The sequence below is a fragment of the Oryzias latipes genome, chromosome 12 (assembly GCF_053564925.1).
Source record: "Oryzias latipes strain Hd-rR chromosome 12, Olatipes_Hd-rR_3.1".
Taxonomy (NCBI): Eukaryota; Metazoa; Chordata; class Actinopteri; order Beloniformes; family Adrianichthyidae; genus Oryzias; species Oryzias latipes.
The window spans coordinates 18,537,274-18,554,461 of record NC_136248.1 but is presented as its reverse complement, the minus strand read 5'-3'; the positions used below and the strand labels follow the sequence as shown (position 1 = coordinate 18,554,461).

The window sequence follows — 17,188 nt, the reverse complement described above, 5'->3', positions numbered from 1 at the left end:
TTATGTTGTGCACTCCATTTCAGTCCCTTTTCCCCCAATTCCTTTCACTACTTACTCCTCTATCCTTTCTGTATGCCCCCCACCCTGCTCTTTCCCCCTGTATTTTCCATTTCCATGCAACAGACACTAGTGACAGTGACCTCGAGCTCTCCATGGTGCGTCACCAACCTGAAGGCCTTGAGCAGCTGCAAGCCCAGACCAAGTTTACCAAGAAGGAGCTTCAGTCTCTTTACAGAGGCTTCAAAAATGTAAGACAGCACTCAGCCCGTTACAGATACCATTCCTTTGATACATTTGCTCATCGATCTGGTGAGAGAACAGGAAGTTTTGAGGAGATTTATTACAAACCAAACATTCAGAGCTAAAATAAAACAAACAGGAAACAAGATTTGCAGCTGAAGAAAAATAATAGCAAACTTTAGCAATGTACAAAAATGAACACAGAAATTAAATATATATTTTCAAAGTTCACTAGAGAAATATGACATAAGTTGATTTCCACATGTTAATTTAAAAAAATTCAAATAATTTGGAACTTGGAGGTTTATAAAATACCAGCAAGAGGTAGGGTTTTGTATTTGGGGTATACACCAAAACAAAGTGAACTATTAGTTGATAATAAAACTTTTATCCAGAATTTGCTGATTATTGTGAAACAAGAAAAGCAAAAGCCTAATTTTATACTTCAAATAAAGTTTGAGTAATTTACACTACATTATCAAAAGTATTTGCCCACCTGCCTTGACTCACAAATGAATCAGAATCTTTTATTCTCATTATGCAGTGCACAATGAAATTGTTTCCAGCAGCTCTTTTTCTAGTACATATAAAAAATAAATAATACCAAAACCTGTTCGGTTAAAAAAAAAAGATGAATATTGCACACATGAAATGAGTATTAGTACTGTGGAACTGGAGTGCCATCCAATTCCTAACCCAGAGAGTTCAACATGATGTCTGTCCAGCTTTTGCATATATTACAGCTTCAACTCTTCCTCCAAAAGTGCATTGGTGAGATCACACATTGATGTTGGTGGAGAACGCCTGACTCTCAGTCTCTGCACTAACTCATTCCAAAGGTGTTCTATTAGGTTCAGGTCAGGACTCTGTGCAGGCCAGTCAAGTTCATCCACACTAGACTCTTACATCCATGTCTTTATGGACCTTGCTTTGTGCACTGGTGCCCAATGATTATAACACCTTTTAGATGGGTGAGCAAATACTTTTTTAGCAATTGACTGTGCAGAAGTCTGCAACCACTTTGCACTATGAGGTTCAACATCCGCTGACCCCTCTCCATCAGTTTACGTTACCAACCGCTTGGTGAATGAGTTGCTGTTGTTTGTAGGTTCCAAACTCTTCCATTTTGTTATGATAGGGCTGACAGTTGTCTCTGGAATATTTAGGAGGGAGGAAATTTCACCACTGACTTTGTTGCACAGGTGGCATCCTATGACAGTAAGTGTACTTATATATTTTATCATAAACCAAATAAATATTAGTAAATATTGCACTCTGTGGTCTTCATCAAAAAAAATAAACAAATTCCCATTAACTAGTCCACTAATAGCTGTTTTTTAATTTTTAGAAAGATACACAATCACAAACAAAATTATGTATTAGAATTTAGTAACTTGTCTGTGAATTTGTCTAATCTTCAGCTACAAAGATTTTTGTATTGTATTTGTATTTAACTACTTTAGTCCTTTGAAAGTTATGACTAAAATCTGTGAAAAAGAGAGAAGCAAGCTCTTAAAGGTTTGGTGGGTGGCTCTTAAAAGAGCCGTTGTGGATTCTGGAGCGGCCATGGGTCTGCTCCCTCTCCTGGAATGTGGATGATGGAGTCTCTCAGCCAGAGAGCCTCTCTGGAAAGGTTGCTGGCAGCAACCTATTTTAATCCCATCTTCAGTAATCACAGCCTCATCACTGCAGGATCCTGTCATGCTGAGGACCTGATGAAGCTGTGCAGAACACGAGAACTTCACACTCTGCTCTGGAACTTCAATCAGGGGCTCATACAGTGTGTAGAGAGCATCCAAAAGGCATTCTTCTCAGCCGGGCTGGGGATAGGTCGTCGTTAAAGATGCACCTCTATCGGGGTGGGAGCCGCTCAGGAAAGGACTACCCCATAGCAATTAAGGAAGAAACCACCAGACCAGCACTAACTGGTCGGGCTCAAGGGTGGGGCCCTGGTAACTCTTTATGGGGTTGGGGGGGTTAGTGGATCTAGGAATAAAAAGGTCTTTGTTTGAACCGCCCTTAGTCTGGCCCGTCCCCCAGGACCAGTTTGAGGTGGATCACCACCCGACTACTGGCTCCTGGGATCATTCGGGCACGCAAACCCCTCCACCACGATAAGGTGGCGATTCAGGGAGGGGATACTAATCAGTCACTAGCCAATCACTAAGAATTATTGTGGGGAAACCGAAGGGCTCGGAGAAAACCCACAGGACTTATTTGGGTTCATTATCTATCAATTTTTGTGACTGATATCTATCTATCTATCTATCTATCTATCTATCTATCTATCTATCTATCTATCTATCTATCTATCTATCTATCTATCTATCTATCTATCTATCTATCTATCTATCTATCTATCTATCTATCTATCTATCTATCTATCTATCTATCTATCTATCTATCTTTTTATTAATTAGTAATTTATTATTTATTATAGTTAGTATTTTCTTCTAATAATTATAGTTTTATTTTGTTAAAATTATTAGAAGTTAATCTATCTTTCTATCTATAGATTTTTTTATTTTGTATTTTATTATTTATTATAATTAATATTGTTTTTCTCTTATATTTATAATAATTATAGTTTTATTTGTAAATATTATTATTAATATATTATGATTTGCATTCATATTACATAATCTGTTTTTAATGCTATTACTATTCTTTCTTTGTAATATTATAGCTTTTTTTTTTTATTCAGGGTTGCCTTTATTTAGCATCTTAAGGTCCTAGACCCGCCTGGAACCAGGAACCCTTTTTGGTAAGGCACCCTGATGCTGTGCAAGTGCAGCTCTGTATTGTTGGAACCTGCTAGTTCTTTGTGTGATTTCAGAGGTTTCCTCCAACACAGGCTGACTTGGTTGGTTTGGAGCAGGAAGCTCTCCTGGAGCAGCCACTGGCTTGTGGCGGCCAAGCGTTCATAGCGACATCGCTTTTTGATGCTTCAATGTCTACTCTTCCTATCATTGTGAAGCAGAATTCACCAAGCTTTGGATTGTTCACCCACTTATAGGGAACGTAAGCCGGGTTTAGACCGTCGGGAGACAGCTTCGTTTTTTTTTATTAATTAGTAGTTTATTATTTATTATAATCAATATTGAGTGTCTTATAAATACAGTTTTATTTTGTTAATATTATTAATGTTTTTTTATCTATCTATACATATTTTTTATTAATTAATAGTTTATTATTTATTATATTAACATTGTTTTTTTTTATAATTATTGTTTTATTTTGGTAATATTATTAACATTAATATATTATTATGTACATTCATATTTATTATAATTTATATTGTTTTTCTTATAAATACAGTTTTAATTTCTCAATATTATTACAGTTATTTATCTATCTATACATATTTTTTTTTTATTAATTAGTAGTTTATCATTTATTATATGATTTTTTTCTCATATAATTATAGTGTAATTCTGTTAATAATATTATTAACATAAATATATTATTATTTACATTCATTATACATAATCCGTTTTTACTTTTTTTTTATTATTACTAGTACTATTTTTTCTTTGTACTTTTATTTCTTCTACTTTTTTTTTTATATCAGGGTTGCTTAAGTTTAGCTTTTTAAGTTCCTAGACCCGCCGGGAACCAGGAACCCTTTTTGGTAAGGCACCCTGATGCTGTTCAAGTGCAGCTCTGTATTGTTGGAACCTGCTAGTTCTTTCTGTGATTTCAGAGGTTTCCTCCAACACAGGCTGACTTGGTTGGTTTGGAGCAGGAAGTTCTCCTGGAGCAGCCATGGCTGGAGTCCGGAGAGGGCGCCTCAAAGCAGCGTTCTGTGGTTCTTGTGCAGACTTTGAGGCTTTGGCTTTTAGAACTGCATTTTCAGCCAGAAGTGCTTCATGTTCTTGTTTTGCAGCTGCATATTTGACCTCCAGGTGTTTTTGGCCCAGAATTTCTGAATTGATCTTTTCTAAATCTTTGGTGAGGTTAAAATTTTGTTTCTTCAATTCTGCAATGCTGGTCTCCATTTGTGGATATTCTGTGGCCAATCCTTCTAATTGTTCTTTCATGATTTCCAGATTTGTGCGTTCCTCCAAAAGGGATTTATTGATTTCTTGGACTTTACTGATGGACTCTGTGGTTTCATTGAATTTTTCCATCATTGGCCTGAAGTCCTCACATTGCTGAGAAAGAACTCTGATCTGCTGCTTTATTGTTTTGTATTCACTCTCCACAGCCTTTTTCTCAGCCTGCAGAGAGGAATACTGAAGCATCATCTCAGAGTCTTTCTCATTCTTTTTCTCCAGCTCTGTCAACTTTTCTTTCAGGTTGGCGTTTTCTTTCTGCAGAGACTGGAACAAATCCGATTCTTCTTTGTACTTCTGTTCCAACTCATCTGGAGACACACCAAGGTTTTTGCGGATGCGTGCCCTTTCCTTGTGTAGCTTTACTTTTAGAGTTGAGAACTCCGAGGTGAGGACTCTGTTTTGGGTTGAGACCGTTTGTTGTTCAGCTTTCAATGCAGCAAATGTTTCTTTTAAATCTTGGAGATTTTTGAGGTTCTCCTGAAGGTCTTTGACTTCTTTTGTGAAACGTTCATTTTCTTGTTTCAACGAAAGAAAGTCTGACTTGGCTTGAAGGTATTCTTGTTCTGACTGGATGAGTTGTTCCTGCTCTTTTTTCAGATTTTCCAGTGTTTTCAAGAGTTCAGCGTTGTTTTGTCTCAGTCCATTAAGGTTGATGGTAATGTCCTGGTGCTGCTGAACCCAAAGTTTTGCCTCCTCACACTGCACAGTGAGCTGGATAATTTCAGTATCAAGGCTAGAGTTCTCCTCTTCCAGAGACTTGGTTTGGATGAGGATGGAGGCATAACGTTGTTTTGTTGCTGCCTCCTCCTCACGATGGCTTTGGAGGTCTTTGAGCTGGTTCTGGAGGGCAGTGTTTTTGTCCTGCAGTGTTTGGAGGCGATTCTTCTCGTCTTTGAGCTGAAGTTCCAGAGGTTCAAGGGCCACAAGGGTGGTTTGGACCCTGTGAACCTCTTTCAGTAGCTCACTGTTCTCCTGACTCAGAGCTTTGGCGGTGAGTTTGACTTGGATTAATTCGGTGGATAACTCTTTAGTATCCCGAACTCTGGCCTGGAGTTCCTGAAGAGTTTCTTTGAGAGTGGTGTTGGTCTCTGTCAGGAGGTTGACTTTTTCCTGTTGGTTCTTGCAACGGTCCTCCAGGGGTTTTTGCTCCTGGATTTTCTTGTTGACACGTTGCAAGTCCTTTTCCAGCTTCTTTGTAAGTGTGGCGGCCGATTTCTTTGCCTGGCAGAGTCCAGAGAAGGTCTCTCTCAGATTTTTCTTGCCTTCCAGCTCAGCGGCGAGGGTTTGCAGCTGGTTGGTCAGCAAGACGTTTTCCTGGACTCTTTTCTGAAGTTTGGAAAGATTCTGTGTGAGGCAGCTCTCCTCTACACCAGAATCTCCAAAATGGCGAGGGAACATTTTAAATATTGATTTTCAGGATAACTAAGAAAATCTTTAAAATGTTCTCGTAGATGATAAAGAAAGTAGATGCAGTTTTTGTAACGTAGAAAAAAACTGCGTGTTCCTCAGTAGCTCGAAGGGACCTGACGAGATTGCAAGGTTTTCGTAGCTGGGGAACAGAACGTATGCTCTCTGGTGCGAACCAAACGGGCAATGAAACAGAATTAGTTGAGGGTCCTATAAGGCAAAAACATGTGTGACATCATACTCTAAGCCCCTCCCCCTTTCCCCCATGAAGATCAAAGGCCTGGGTGGGAACATGCCCAGGCAAAGTCCTCTCGATGATGATGTCACACTTGGTAATATCCGTCATTAGGTGTGACATCACCAAGAGTGACATCACCAAGGGTGACATCATCATGTGTGGCATGGCCCCTCCCCCACTGTATTTGGGTGTGAATGTGTGAGTTGCAGTCTGTGCAGGTTTTGTGGCCGTTACCATGACAACACAGCATTCTAGAAAACAATTGAAACCAATGAAATAAAAGGCAAATGCTAAAACTTGATGAAATAATTATTTCTGTTGTAAATTGACCATGTTAAAGGTAGGTTATTGTCATTCCATGTGTCTATTTTCAGAATTTAATGCACTTTGCAGAAGCAACTGTCCTCTGCCTTCCGTCAGGCGGTTTTTACATTTCACACCAAGCCTCTTTCAAGGACATGTGCCAGTATTGTGTAGCGACAGACCACCGATATATGTTACTGGATTGGCCTTTGCCTATTTGCTGCTATACATGGATAATGGTAAATGGCGTATACTTATATAATGGCGTGTATACGGCCCAAAGCGCTTTACAGTCACAGTCCCATTCACACAGTCACACACACATTCACAAACTGATGGCGGCTCCGCTGCCGAACTTTGGCGGCAACGTTCCACCAGAGGCAAGGTGGGGTTCAGTGTCTTGCCCAAGGACACTTCGACACATGGGCGTGCAAGGCGGGAATCGAACCTGCAATCTTACGATCATGGGTCGACCGCCCTACCGCTGCACCACGGCCGCCCACATACACGGTGATGTGAGCGTGCAGGCGCCATTGCTGTGCATTGAGGCACGTCAACAGAACCCTGCCGTTCCAGTTAAGGACAGTCAGGCATCGATCGCAACCTGAGAATGTCCTACATGTCTCACAAGATACATTCTATTACCGAAAATATTTGCTCAACTGCCTTGAATGACATATGAACTAAAGTGCTATCCCATTCCTAACCCATAACTCTGTCATCCATGTCTCAATGGACCTTGCTTTGGTCACTGGTGCACAGTCCAGTTGAAAGAGGAGGGGGCCCACTCCCAACTGTTCCCACAAGGTTGGGAGCATGGAATTGTCCAAAATGTTTTGGTATCCTGAAGCATTCAGTTCTTTTCACTAATACTAAGGGGCCAAGACCAAGTTTTGAAAAACAAGCCCACACCATAATTCCTCCTCCACCAAATTTCAACAAAGCATCAAACATTAATCAAAATATACATGACCCAAACTAGAATGCTGGCAGTCACTTTAGCACCCACCTCATGCTTCCCAGCCTGATTTCTCCTTATTAAAATAAGATTACTAACCTGTGAAAGGTGATTTATCTTGATCATATAATTTTGTCACAATTTTTGTAGATGATTGTAAAACATTGCGTCCACTTTTGTAATTATTTATTTTGTGTGCAGCACTCAGAAACTGCACGCTGGGGTTACTGGGAGATGGAGTGCATTCATTACTCTGGAGATGGTTCCCGCTGGTCACCAGAGGGGAAGACAGAGCTGTGACTTTTGAGAAAATATCAATGGTGACATTCCTGTGTGAGCACCGTAAGCTACAAGCACATTCAAAAACCTCTGTTCAATGCAGTCTTGAATGCACCACGCATGCTCTGTGTGCACGTGGCATCACAAGTGGCATGCGGTTGTTTAAACTCTGATAAGACAGATTTTAAACTGTGGGTAACTTGTTTCACTGCTTTAATGCTACTAAAAAGCATTCTGCCCCATATAGTAGCTTGATTTAACCCTTGTGCTATCCTAGGCACTTTACCATTGGGAGTTGGGTCATCTAGACCAGTGTTTTTCAACCTTTTCTGAGCCACTGCACACTTTAACCTTAAAAAAAATCCCGCGGCACACCAGCATCCAAAAAAAAAAAAAAAGGAGAAACTCATGGTCTGTATTGATCTACAGTCCCTCCACAATCTCACATGCATTTTTGATATAATTGTGTCAGAAAAAGCTGGAAACTGCAGCTGTTTTTTTTCCTAAAAAATGCAATAAAAGTTAAGTTAGAAGATTTTAAAACAGATTGATGTGTGTTCGTTGTTTCAAGACGTTTAACAACAGATCTCCTTGTGCGCTGTCAATCTCATGACCCAATGCATCATGGGAGATGTAGTGCATAAAACGGCTGGAGATCGGTTTTCGGAGCTTCAGTGTTTTGTTCACTTGTTCCACGGTCTGATACCGGATTCTGTGCAAAGCTACAGCGCAAAAGACGAGCTTTAGCTGCTATTTTTGTTAGAACTGAGCGACTTTACGAGCTAAATCGGGACAAGGAAGTGAAGACTTTAACCACTTCTGATTGGTCAGACCGATGACATGTGATTAAGCTCCCCAAGAATGATTGGTGGAGACAGTTAAAGGGACGGGACTTTTCCCAAATACAGCCGAAGGTGCAGCTGAATCGCGGTACTGTACAGTCATTCTTATCAAAATGTCTTTAATAAAATAAAATTAACGCAAAGAAAATGTATTTTACATCTTTTATATTCCTAACTCCTCAGTGTTTTATCAGGGCCTGTTTGGATGAACAGAGAGCTGAAATCCTGGAGATGGAAAATGTTTTTAGATCAGTTAATGAGGACAATTTCCCACGGCACACTTGACCATCTCCCACGGCACACTAGTGTGCCGCGGCACACTGGTTGAAAAACACTGATCTAGACCCACTAGACAGTGCGCTGAACCTTTTTTCTTCAATGATTTGGGATCTTTACTGGTGTCCATGGATTACAGAAATCTTTGCACCTTAATCCACTTTTGTCATAGTAGGAATAACACGTCAATGTAAGGGTGGGATCATCTAAGATAGCAAAAGGGTCAACAAGGAAGAGGGCAGTTCTGCTCCAGTCCAAATGTACTCCTAAGCATGTTTTAATCTCTTACCTAATTAACTACTTAAGTCCTTTGAAAGTTATGACTAAAATCTGTGAAGAAGAGAGAAGCAAGCTCCTAAAGGTTTGGTAGGTGGCTCTTAAAAGAGCCGTTGTGGATTCTGGAGCGGCCATGGGTCTGCTCCCTCTCCTGGAATGTGGATGATGGAGTCTCTCAGCCAGAGAGCCTCTCTGGAAAGGTTGTTGGCAGCAACCTATTTTCATCCCATCTTCAGTAATCACAGCCTCATCACTGCAGGATCCTGTCATGCTGAGGACCTGATGAAGCTGTGCAGAACACGAGAACTTCACACTCTGCTCTGGAACTTCAATCAGGGGCTCATACAGTGTGTAGAGAGCATCCAAACGGCATTCTTCTCAGCCGGGCTGGGGATGGGTCGTCGTTAAAGATGCACCTCTATCTGGGTGGGAGGTGCTCAGGCAAGGACTACCCCATAGCAATTAAGGAAGAAACCACCAGACCAGCACTAACTAGTCGGGCTCCAGGGTGGGGCCCTGGTAACTCTTTATGGGGTTGGGGGGGTTGGTGGATCTAGGAATAAAAAGGTCTTTGTTTGAACCGCCCTTAGTCTGGCCCGTCCCCCAGGACCAGTTTGAGGTGGATCACCACCCGACTACTGGCTCCTGGGATCATTCGGGCACGCAAACCCCTCCACCACGATAAGGTGGCGATTCAGGGAGGGGATACTAATCAGTCACTAGCCAATCACTAAGAATTATTGTGGGGAAACCGAAGGGCTCGGAGAAAACCCACAGGACTTATTTGGGTTCATTATCTATCAATTTTTGTGACTGATATCTATCTATCTATCTATCTATCTATCTATCTATCTATCTATCTATCTATCTATCTATCTATCTATCTATCTATCTATCTATCTATCTATCTATCTATCTATCTATCTATCTATCTATCTATCTATCTATCTATCTATCTATCTATCTATCTATCTATCTATCTATCTATCTATCTATCTATCTATCTTTTTATTAATTAGTAATTTATTATTTATTATAGTTAGTATTTTCTTCTAATAATTATAGTTTTATTTTGTTAAAATTATTAGAAGTTAATCTATCTTTCTATCTATAGATTTTTTTTTATTTTGTAGTTTATTATTTATTATAATTAATATTGTTTTTCTCTTATATTTATAATAATTATAGTTTTATTTGTAAATATTATTATTAATATATTATGATTTGCATTCATATTACATAATCTGTTTTTAATGCTATTACTATTCTTTCTTTGTAATATTATAGCTTTTTTTTTTTTATTCAGGGTTGCCTTAATTTAGCATCTTAAGGTCCTAGACCCGCCGGGAACCAGGAACCCTTTTTGGTAAGGCACCCTGATGCTGTGCAAGTGCAGCTCTGTATTGTTGGAACCTGCTAGTTCTTTCTGTGATTTCAGAGGTTTCCTCCAACACAGGCTGACTTGGTTGGTTTGGAGCAGGAAGCTCTCCTGGAGCAGCTCTGGCTTGTGGCGGCCAAGCGTTCATAGCGACATCGCTTTTTGATGCTTCAATGTCTACTCTTCCTATCATTGTGAAGCAGAATTCACCAAGCTTTGGATTGTTCACCCACTTATAGGGAACGTAAGCCGGGTTTAGACCGTCGGGAGACAGCTTCGTTTTTTTTAATTAATTAGTAGTTTATTATTTATTATAATCAATATTGAGTGTCTTATAAATACAGTTTTATTTTGTTAATATTATTAATGTTTTTTTATCTATCTATACATATTTTTTTATTAATTAATAGTTTATTATTTATTATATTAACATTGTTTTTTTTTATAATTATTGTTTTATTTTGGTAATATTATTAACATTAATATATTATTATGTACATTCATATTTATTATAATTTATATTGTTTTTCTTATAAATACAGTTTTAATTTCTCAATATTATTACAGTTATTTATCTATCTATACATTTTTTTTTTATTAATTAGTAGTTTATCATTTATTATATGATTTTTTTCTCATATAATTATAGTGTAATTCTGTTAATAATATTATTAACATTAATTTATTATTATTTACATTCATTATACATAATCCGTTTTTACTTTTTTTTTTATTATTACTAGTATTATTTTTTCTTTGTACTTTTATTTCTTCTACTTTTTTTTTTATATCAGGGTTGCTTAAGTTTAGCTTTTTAAGTTCCTAGACCCGCCGGGAACCAGGAACCCTTTTTGGTAAGGCACCCTGATGCTGTTCAAGTGCAGCTCTGTATTGTTGGAACCTGCTAGTTCTTTGTGTGATTTCAGAGGTTTCCTCCAACACAGGCTGACTTGGTTGGTTTGGAGCAGGAAGTTCTCCTGGAGCAGCTCTGGCTGGAGTCCGGAGAGGGCGCCTCAAAGCAGCGTTCTGTGGTTCTTGTGCAGACTTTGAGGCTTTGGCTTTTAGAACTGCATTTTCAGCCAGAAGTGCTTCATGTTCTTGTTTTGCAGCTGCATATTTGACCTCCAGGTGTTTTTGGCCCAGAATTTCTGAATTGATCTTTTCTAAATCTTTGGTGAGGTTAAAATTTTGTTTCTTCAATTCTGCAATGCTGGTCTCCATTTGTGGATATTCTGTGGCCAATCCTTCTAATTGTTCTTTCATGATTTCCAGATTTGTGCGTTCCTCCAAAAGGGATTTATTGATTTCTTGGACTTTACTGATGGACTCTGTGGTTTCGTTGAATTTTTCCATCATTGGCCTGAAGTCCTCACATTGCTGAGAAAGAACTCTGATCTGCTGCTTTATTGTTTTGTATTCACTCTCCACAGCCTTTTTCTCAGCCTGCAGAGAGGAATACTGAAGCATCATCTCAGAGTCTTTCTCATTCTTTTTCTCCAGCTCTGTCAACTTTTCTTTCAGGTTGGCGTTTTCTTTCTGCAGAGACTGGAACAAATCCGATTCTTCTTTGTACTTCTGTTCCAACTCATCTGGAGACACACCAAGGTTTTTGCGGATGCGTGCCCTTTCCTTGTGTAGCTTTACTTTTAGAGTTGAGAACTCCGAGGTGAGGACTCTGTTTTGGGTTGAGACCGTTTGTTGTTCAGCTTTCAATGCAGCAAATGTTTCTTTTAAATCTTGGAGATTTTTGAGGTTCTCCTGAAGGTCTTTGACTTCTTTTGTGAAACGTTCATTTTCTTGTTTCAACGAAAGAAAGTCTGACTTGGCTTGAAGGTATTCTTGTTCTGACTGGATGAGTTGTTCCTGCTCTTTTTTCAGATTTTCCAGTGTTTTCAAGAGTTCAGCGTTGTTTTGTCTCAGTCCATTAAGGTTGATGGTAATGTCCTGGTGCTGCTGAACCCAAAGTTTTGCCTCCTCACACTGCACAGTGAGCTGGATAATTTCAGTATCAAGGCTAGAGTTCTCCTCTTCCAGAGACTTGGTTTGGATGAGGATGGAGGCATAACGTTGTTTTGTTGCTGCCTCCTCCTCACGATGGCTTTGGAGGTCTTTGAGCTGGTTCTGGAGGGCAGTGTTTTTGTCCTGCAGTGTTTGGAGGCGATTCTTCTCGTCTTTGAGCTGAAGTTCCAGAGGTTCAAGGGCCACAAGGGTGGTTTGGACCCTGTGAACCTCTTTCAGTAGCTCACTGTTCTCCTGACTCAGAGCTTTGGCGGTGAGTTTGACTTGGATTAATTCGGTGGATAACTCTTTAGTATCCCGAACTCTGGCCTGGAGTTCCTGAAGAGTTTCTTTGAGAGTGGTGTTGGTCTCTGTCAGGAGGTTGACTTTTTCCTGTTGGTTCTTGCAACGGTCCTCCAGGGGTTTTTGCTCCTGGATTTTCTTGTTGACACGTTGCAAGTCCTTTTCCAGCTTCTTTGTAAGTGTGGCGGCCGATTTCTTTGCCTGGCAGAGTCCAGAGAAGGTCTCTCTCAGATTTTTCTTGCCTTCCAGCTCAGCGGCGAGGGTTTGCAGCTGGTTGGTCAGCGAGATGTTTTCCTGGACTCTTTTCTGAAGTTTGGAAAGATTCTGTGTGAGGTAGCTCTCCTCTACACCAGAATCTCCAAAAACGCGAGGGAACATTTTAAATATTGATTTTCAGGATAACTAAGAAAATCTTTAAAATGTTCTCGTAGATGATAAAGAAAGTAGATGCAGTTTTTGTAACGTAGAAAAAAACTGCGTGTTCCTCAGTAGCTCGAAGGGACCTGACGAGATTGCAAGGTTTTCGTAGCTGGGGAACAGAACGTATGCTCTCTGGTGCGAACCAAACGGGCAATGAAACAGAATTAGTTGAGGGTCCTATAAGGCAAAAACATGTGTGACATCATACTCTAAGCCCCTCCCCCTTTCCCCCATGAAGATCAAAGGCCTGGGTGGGAACATGCCCAGGCAAAGTCCTCTCGATGATGATGTCACACTTGGTAATATCCGTCATTAGGTGTGACATCACCAAGAGTGACATCACCAAGGGTGACATCATCATGTGTGGCATGGCCCCTCCCCCACTGTATTTGGGTGTGAATGTGTGAGTTGCAGTCTGTGCACGTTTTGTGGCCGTTACCATGACAACACAGCATTCTAGAAAACAATTGAAACCAATGAAATAAAAGGCAAATGCTAATAATTGATGAAATAATTATTTCTGTTGTAAATTGACCATGTTAAAGGTAGGTTATTGTCATTCCATGTGTCTATTTTCAGAATTTAATGCACTTTGCAGAAGCAACTGTCCTCTGCCTTCCGTCAGGCGGTTTTTACATTTCACACCAAGCCTCTTTCAAGGACATGTGCCAGTATTGTGTAGCGACAGACCACCGATATATGTTACTGGATTGGCCTTTGCCTATTTGCTGCTATACATGGATAATGGTAAATGGCGTATACTTATATAATGGCGTGTATACGGCCCAAAGCGCTTTACAGTCACAGTCCCATTCACACAGTCACACACACATTCACAAACTGATGGCGGCTCCGCTGCCGAACTTTGGCGGCAACGTTCCACCAGAGGCAAGGTGGGGTTCAGTGTCTTGCCCAAGGACACTTCGACACATGGGCGTGCAAGGCGGGAATCGAACCTGCAATCTTACGATCATGGGTCGACCGCCCTACCGCTGCACCACGGCCGCCCACATACACGGTGATGTGAGCGTGCAGGCGCCATTGCTGTGCATTGAGGCACGTCAACAGAACCCTGCTGTTCCAGTTAAGGACAGTCAGGCATCGATCGCAACCTGAGAATGTCCTACATGTCTCACAAGATACATTCTATTACCGAAAATATTTGCTCAACTGCCTTGAATGACATATGAACTAAAGTGCTATCCCATTCCTAACCCATAACTCTGTCATCCATGTCTCAATGGACCTTGCTTTGGTCACTGGTGCACAGTCCAGTTGAAAGAGGAGGGGGCCCACTCCCAACTGTTCCCACAAGGTTGGGAGCATGGAATTGTCCAAAATGTTTTGGTATCCTGAGGCATTCAGAGCTCTTTTCACTGAAACTAAGGGGCCAAGCCCAACCTTTGAAAAACAAGCCCACACCATAATTCCTCCTCCACCAAATTTCAACAAAGCATCAAACATTAATCAAAATATACATGACCCAAACTAGAATGCTGGCAGTCACTTTAGCACCCACCTCATGCTTCCCAGCCTGATTTCTCCTTATTAAAATAAGATTACTAACCTGTGAAAGGTGATTTATCTTGATCATATAATTTTGTCACAATTTTTGTAGATGATTGTAAAACATTGCGTCCACTTTTGTAATTATTTATTTTGTGTGCAGCACTCAGAAACTGCACGCTGGGGTTACTGGGAGATGGAGTGCATTCATTACTCTGGAGATGGTTCCCGCTGGTCACCAGAGGGGAAGACAGAGCTGTGACTTTTGAGAAAATATCAATGGTGACATTCCTGTGTGAGCACCGTAAGCTACAAGCACATTCAAAAACCTCTGTTCAATGCAGTCTTGAATGCACCACGCATGCTCTGTGTGCACGTGGCATCACAAGTGGCATGCGGTTGTTTAAACTCTGATAAGACAGATTTTAAACTGTGGGTAACTTGTTTCACTGCTTTAATGCTACTAAAAAGCATTCTGCCCCATATAGTAGCTTGATTTAACCCTTGTGCTATCCTAGGCACTTTACCATTGGGAGTTGGGTCATCTAGACCAGTGTTTTTCAACCTTTTCTGAGCCACGGCACACTTTAACCTTAAAAAAAATCCCGCGGCACACCAGCATCCAAAAAAAAAAAAAAAAAGGAGAAACTCATGGTCTGTATTGATCTACAGTCCCTCCACAATCTCACATGCATTTTTGATATAATTGTGTCAGAAAAAGCTGGAAACTGCAGCTGTTTTTTTTCCTAAAAAATGCAATAAAAGTTAAGTTAGAAGATTTAAAAACAGATTGATGTGTGTTCGTTGTTTCAAGACGTTTAACAACAGATCTCCTTGTGCGCTGTCAATCTCATGACCCAATGCATCATGGGAGATGTAGTGCATAAAACGGCTGGAGATCGGTTTTCGGAGCTTCAGTGTTTTGTTCACTTGTTCCACGGTCTGATACCGGATTCTGTGCAAAGCTACAGCGCAAAAGACGAGCTTTAGCTGCTATTTTTGTTAGAACTGAGCGACTTTACGAGCTAAATCGGGACAAGGAAGTGAAGACTTTAACCACTTCTGATTGGTCAGACCGATGACATGTGATTAAGCTCCCCAAGAATGATTGGTGGAGACAGTTAAAGGGACGGGACTTTTCCCAAATACAGCCGAAGGTGCAGCTGAATCGCGGTACTGTACAGTCATTCTTATCAAAATGTCTTTAATAAAATAAAATTAACGCAAAGAAAATGTATTTTACATCTTTTATATTCCTAACTCCTCAGTGTTTTATCAGGGCCTGTTTGGATGAACAGAGAGCTGAAATCCTGGAGATGGAAAATGTTTTTAGATCAGTTAATGAGGACAATTTCCCACGGCACACTTGACCATCTCCCACGGCACACTAGTGTGCCGCGGCACACTGGTTGAAAAACACTGATCTAGACCCACTAGACAGTGCGCTGAACCTTTTTTCTTCAATGATTTGGGATCTTTACTGGTGTCCATGGATTACAGAAATCTTTGCACCTTAATCCACTTTTGTCATAGTAGGAATAACACGTCAATGTAAGGGTGGGATCATCTAAGATAGCAAAAGGGTCAACAAGGAAGAGGGCAGTTCTGCTCCAGTCCAAATGTACTCCTAAGCATGTTTTAATCTCTTACCTAATTAACTACTTAAGTCCTTTGAAAGTTATGACTAAAATCTGTGAAGAAGAGAGAAGCAAGCTCCTAAAGGTTTGGTAGGTGGCTCTTAAAAGAGCCGTTGTGGATTCTGGAGCGGCCATGGGTCTGCTCCCTCTCCTGGAATGTGGATGATGGAGTCTCTCAGCCAGAGAGCCTCTCTGGAAAGGTTGTTGGCAGCAACCTATTTTCATCCCATCTTCAGTAATCACAGCCTCATCACTGCAGGATCCTGTCATGCTGAGGACCTGATGAAGCTGTGCAGAACACGAGAACTTCACACTCTGCTCTGGAACTTCAATCAGGGGCTCATACAGTGTGTAGAGAGCATCCAAACGGCATTCTTCTCAGCCGGGCTGGGGATAGGTCGTCGTTAAAGATGCACCTCTATCTGGGTGGGAGGTGCTCAGGCAAGGACTACCCCATAGCAATTAAGGAAGAAACCACCAGACCAGCACTAACTAGTCGGGCTCCAGGGTGGGGCCCTGGTAACTCTTTATGGGGTTGGGGGGGTTGGTGGATCTAGGAATAAAAAGGTCTTTGTTTGAACCGCCCTTAGTCTGGCCCGTCCCCCAGGACCAGTTTGAGGTGGATCACCACCCGACTACTGGCTCCTGGGATCATTCGGGCACGCAAACCCCTCCACCACGATAAGGTGGCGATTCAGGGAGGGGATACTAATCAGTCACTAGCCAATCACTAAGAATTATTGTGGGGAAACCGAAGGGCTCGGAGAAAACCCACAGGACTTATTTGGGTTCATTATCTATCAATTTTTGTGACTGATATCTATCTATCTATCTATCTATCTATCTATCTATCTATCTATCTATCTATCTATCTATCTATCTATCTATCTATCTATCTATCTATCTATCTATCTATCTATCTATCTATCTATCTATCTATCTATCTATCTTTTTATTAATTAGTAATTTATTATTTATTATAGTTAGTATTTTCTTCTAATAATTATAGTTTTATTTTGTTAAAATTATTAGAAGTTAATCTATCTTTCTATCTATAGATTTTTTTTAT

General features: G+C 40.5%; 2 protein-coding genes across 8 annotated transcripts in view; one reads left to right on the top strand and one right to left on the bottom strand.

The window, feature by feature from the left end:
* Positions 1-17,188, top strand: part of LOC101166068 (calsenilin) — a 68,296-nt gene that overhangs the window by 45,357 nt on the left and 5,751 nt on the right. For all 7 annotated transcript variants that reach the window (XM_078955851.1, XM_078955850.1, XM_078955847.1 and 4 more), the window contains one exon: positions 124-248. In XM_078955851.1, coding sequence (XP_078811977.1) covers positions 124-248 — 125 coding nt within the window. The remainder of the gene's footprint in view (positions 1-123; positions 249-17,188) is intronic.
* Positions 10,971-16,805, bottom strand: LOC111948380 (uncharacterized). Its single transcript, XM_023961157.2, has one exon. The coding sequence runs from the start codon at positions 12,932-12,934 to the stop codon at positions 11,078-11,080; it is 1,857 nt and encodes a 618-aa protein (XP_023816925.1). The 5' UTR covers positions 12,935-16,805; the 3' UTR covers positions 10,971-11,077.

What these genes read in the sequence shown, in the direction of transcription:
- LOC111948380 (XM_023961157.2), bottom strand. Translation starts at nt 12,934, where the DNA reads ATGTTCCCTCGCGTTTTTGGAGATTCTGGTGTAGAGGAGAGCTACCTC.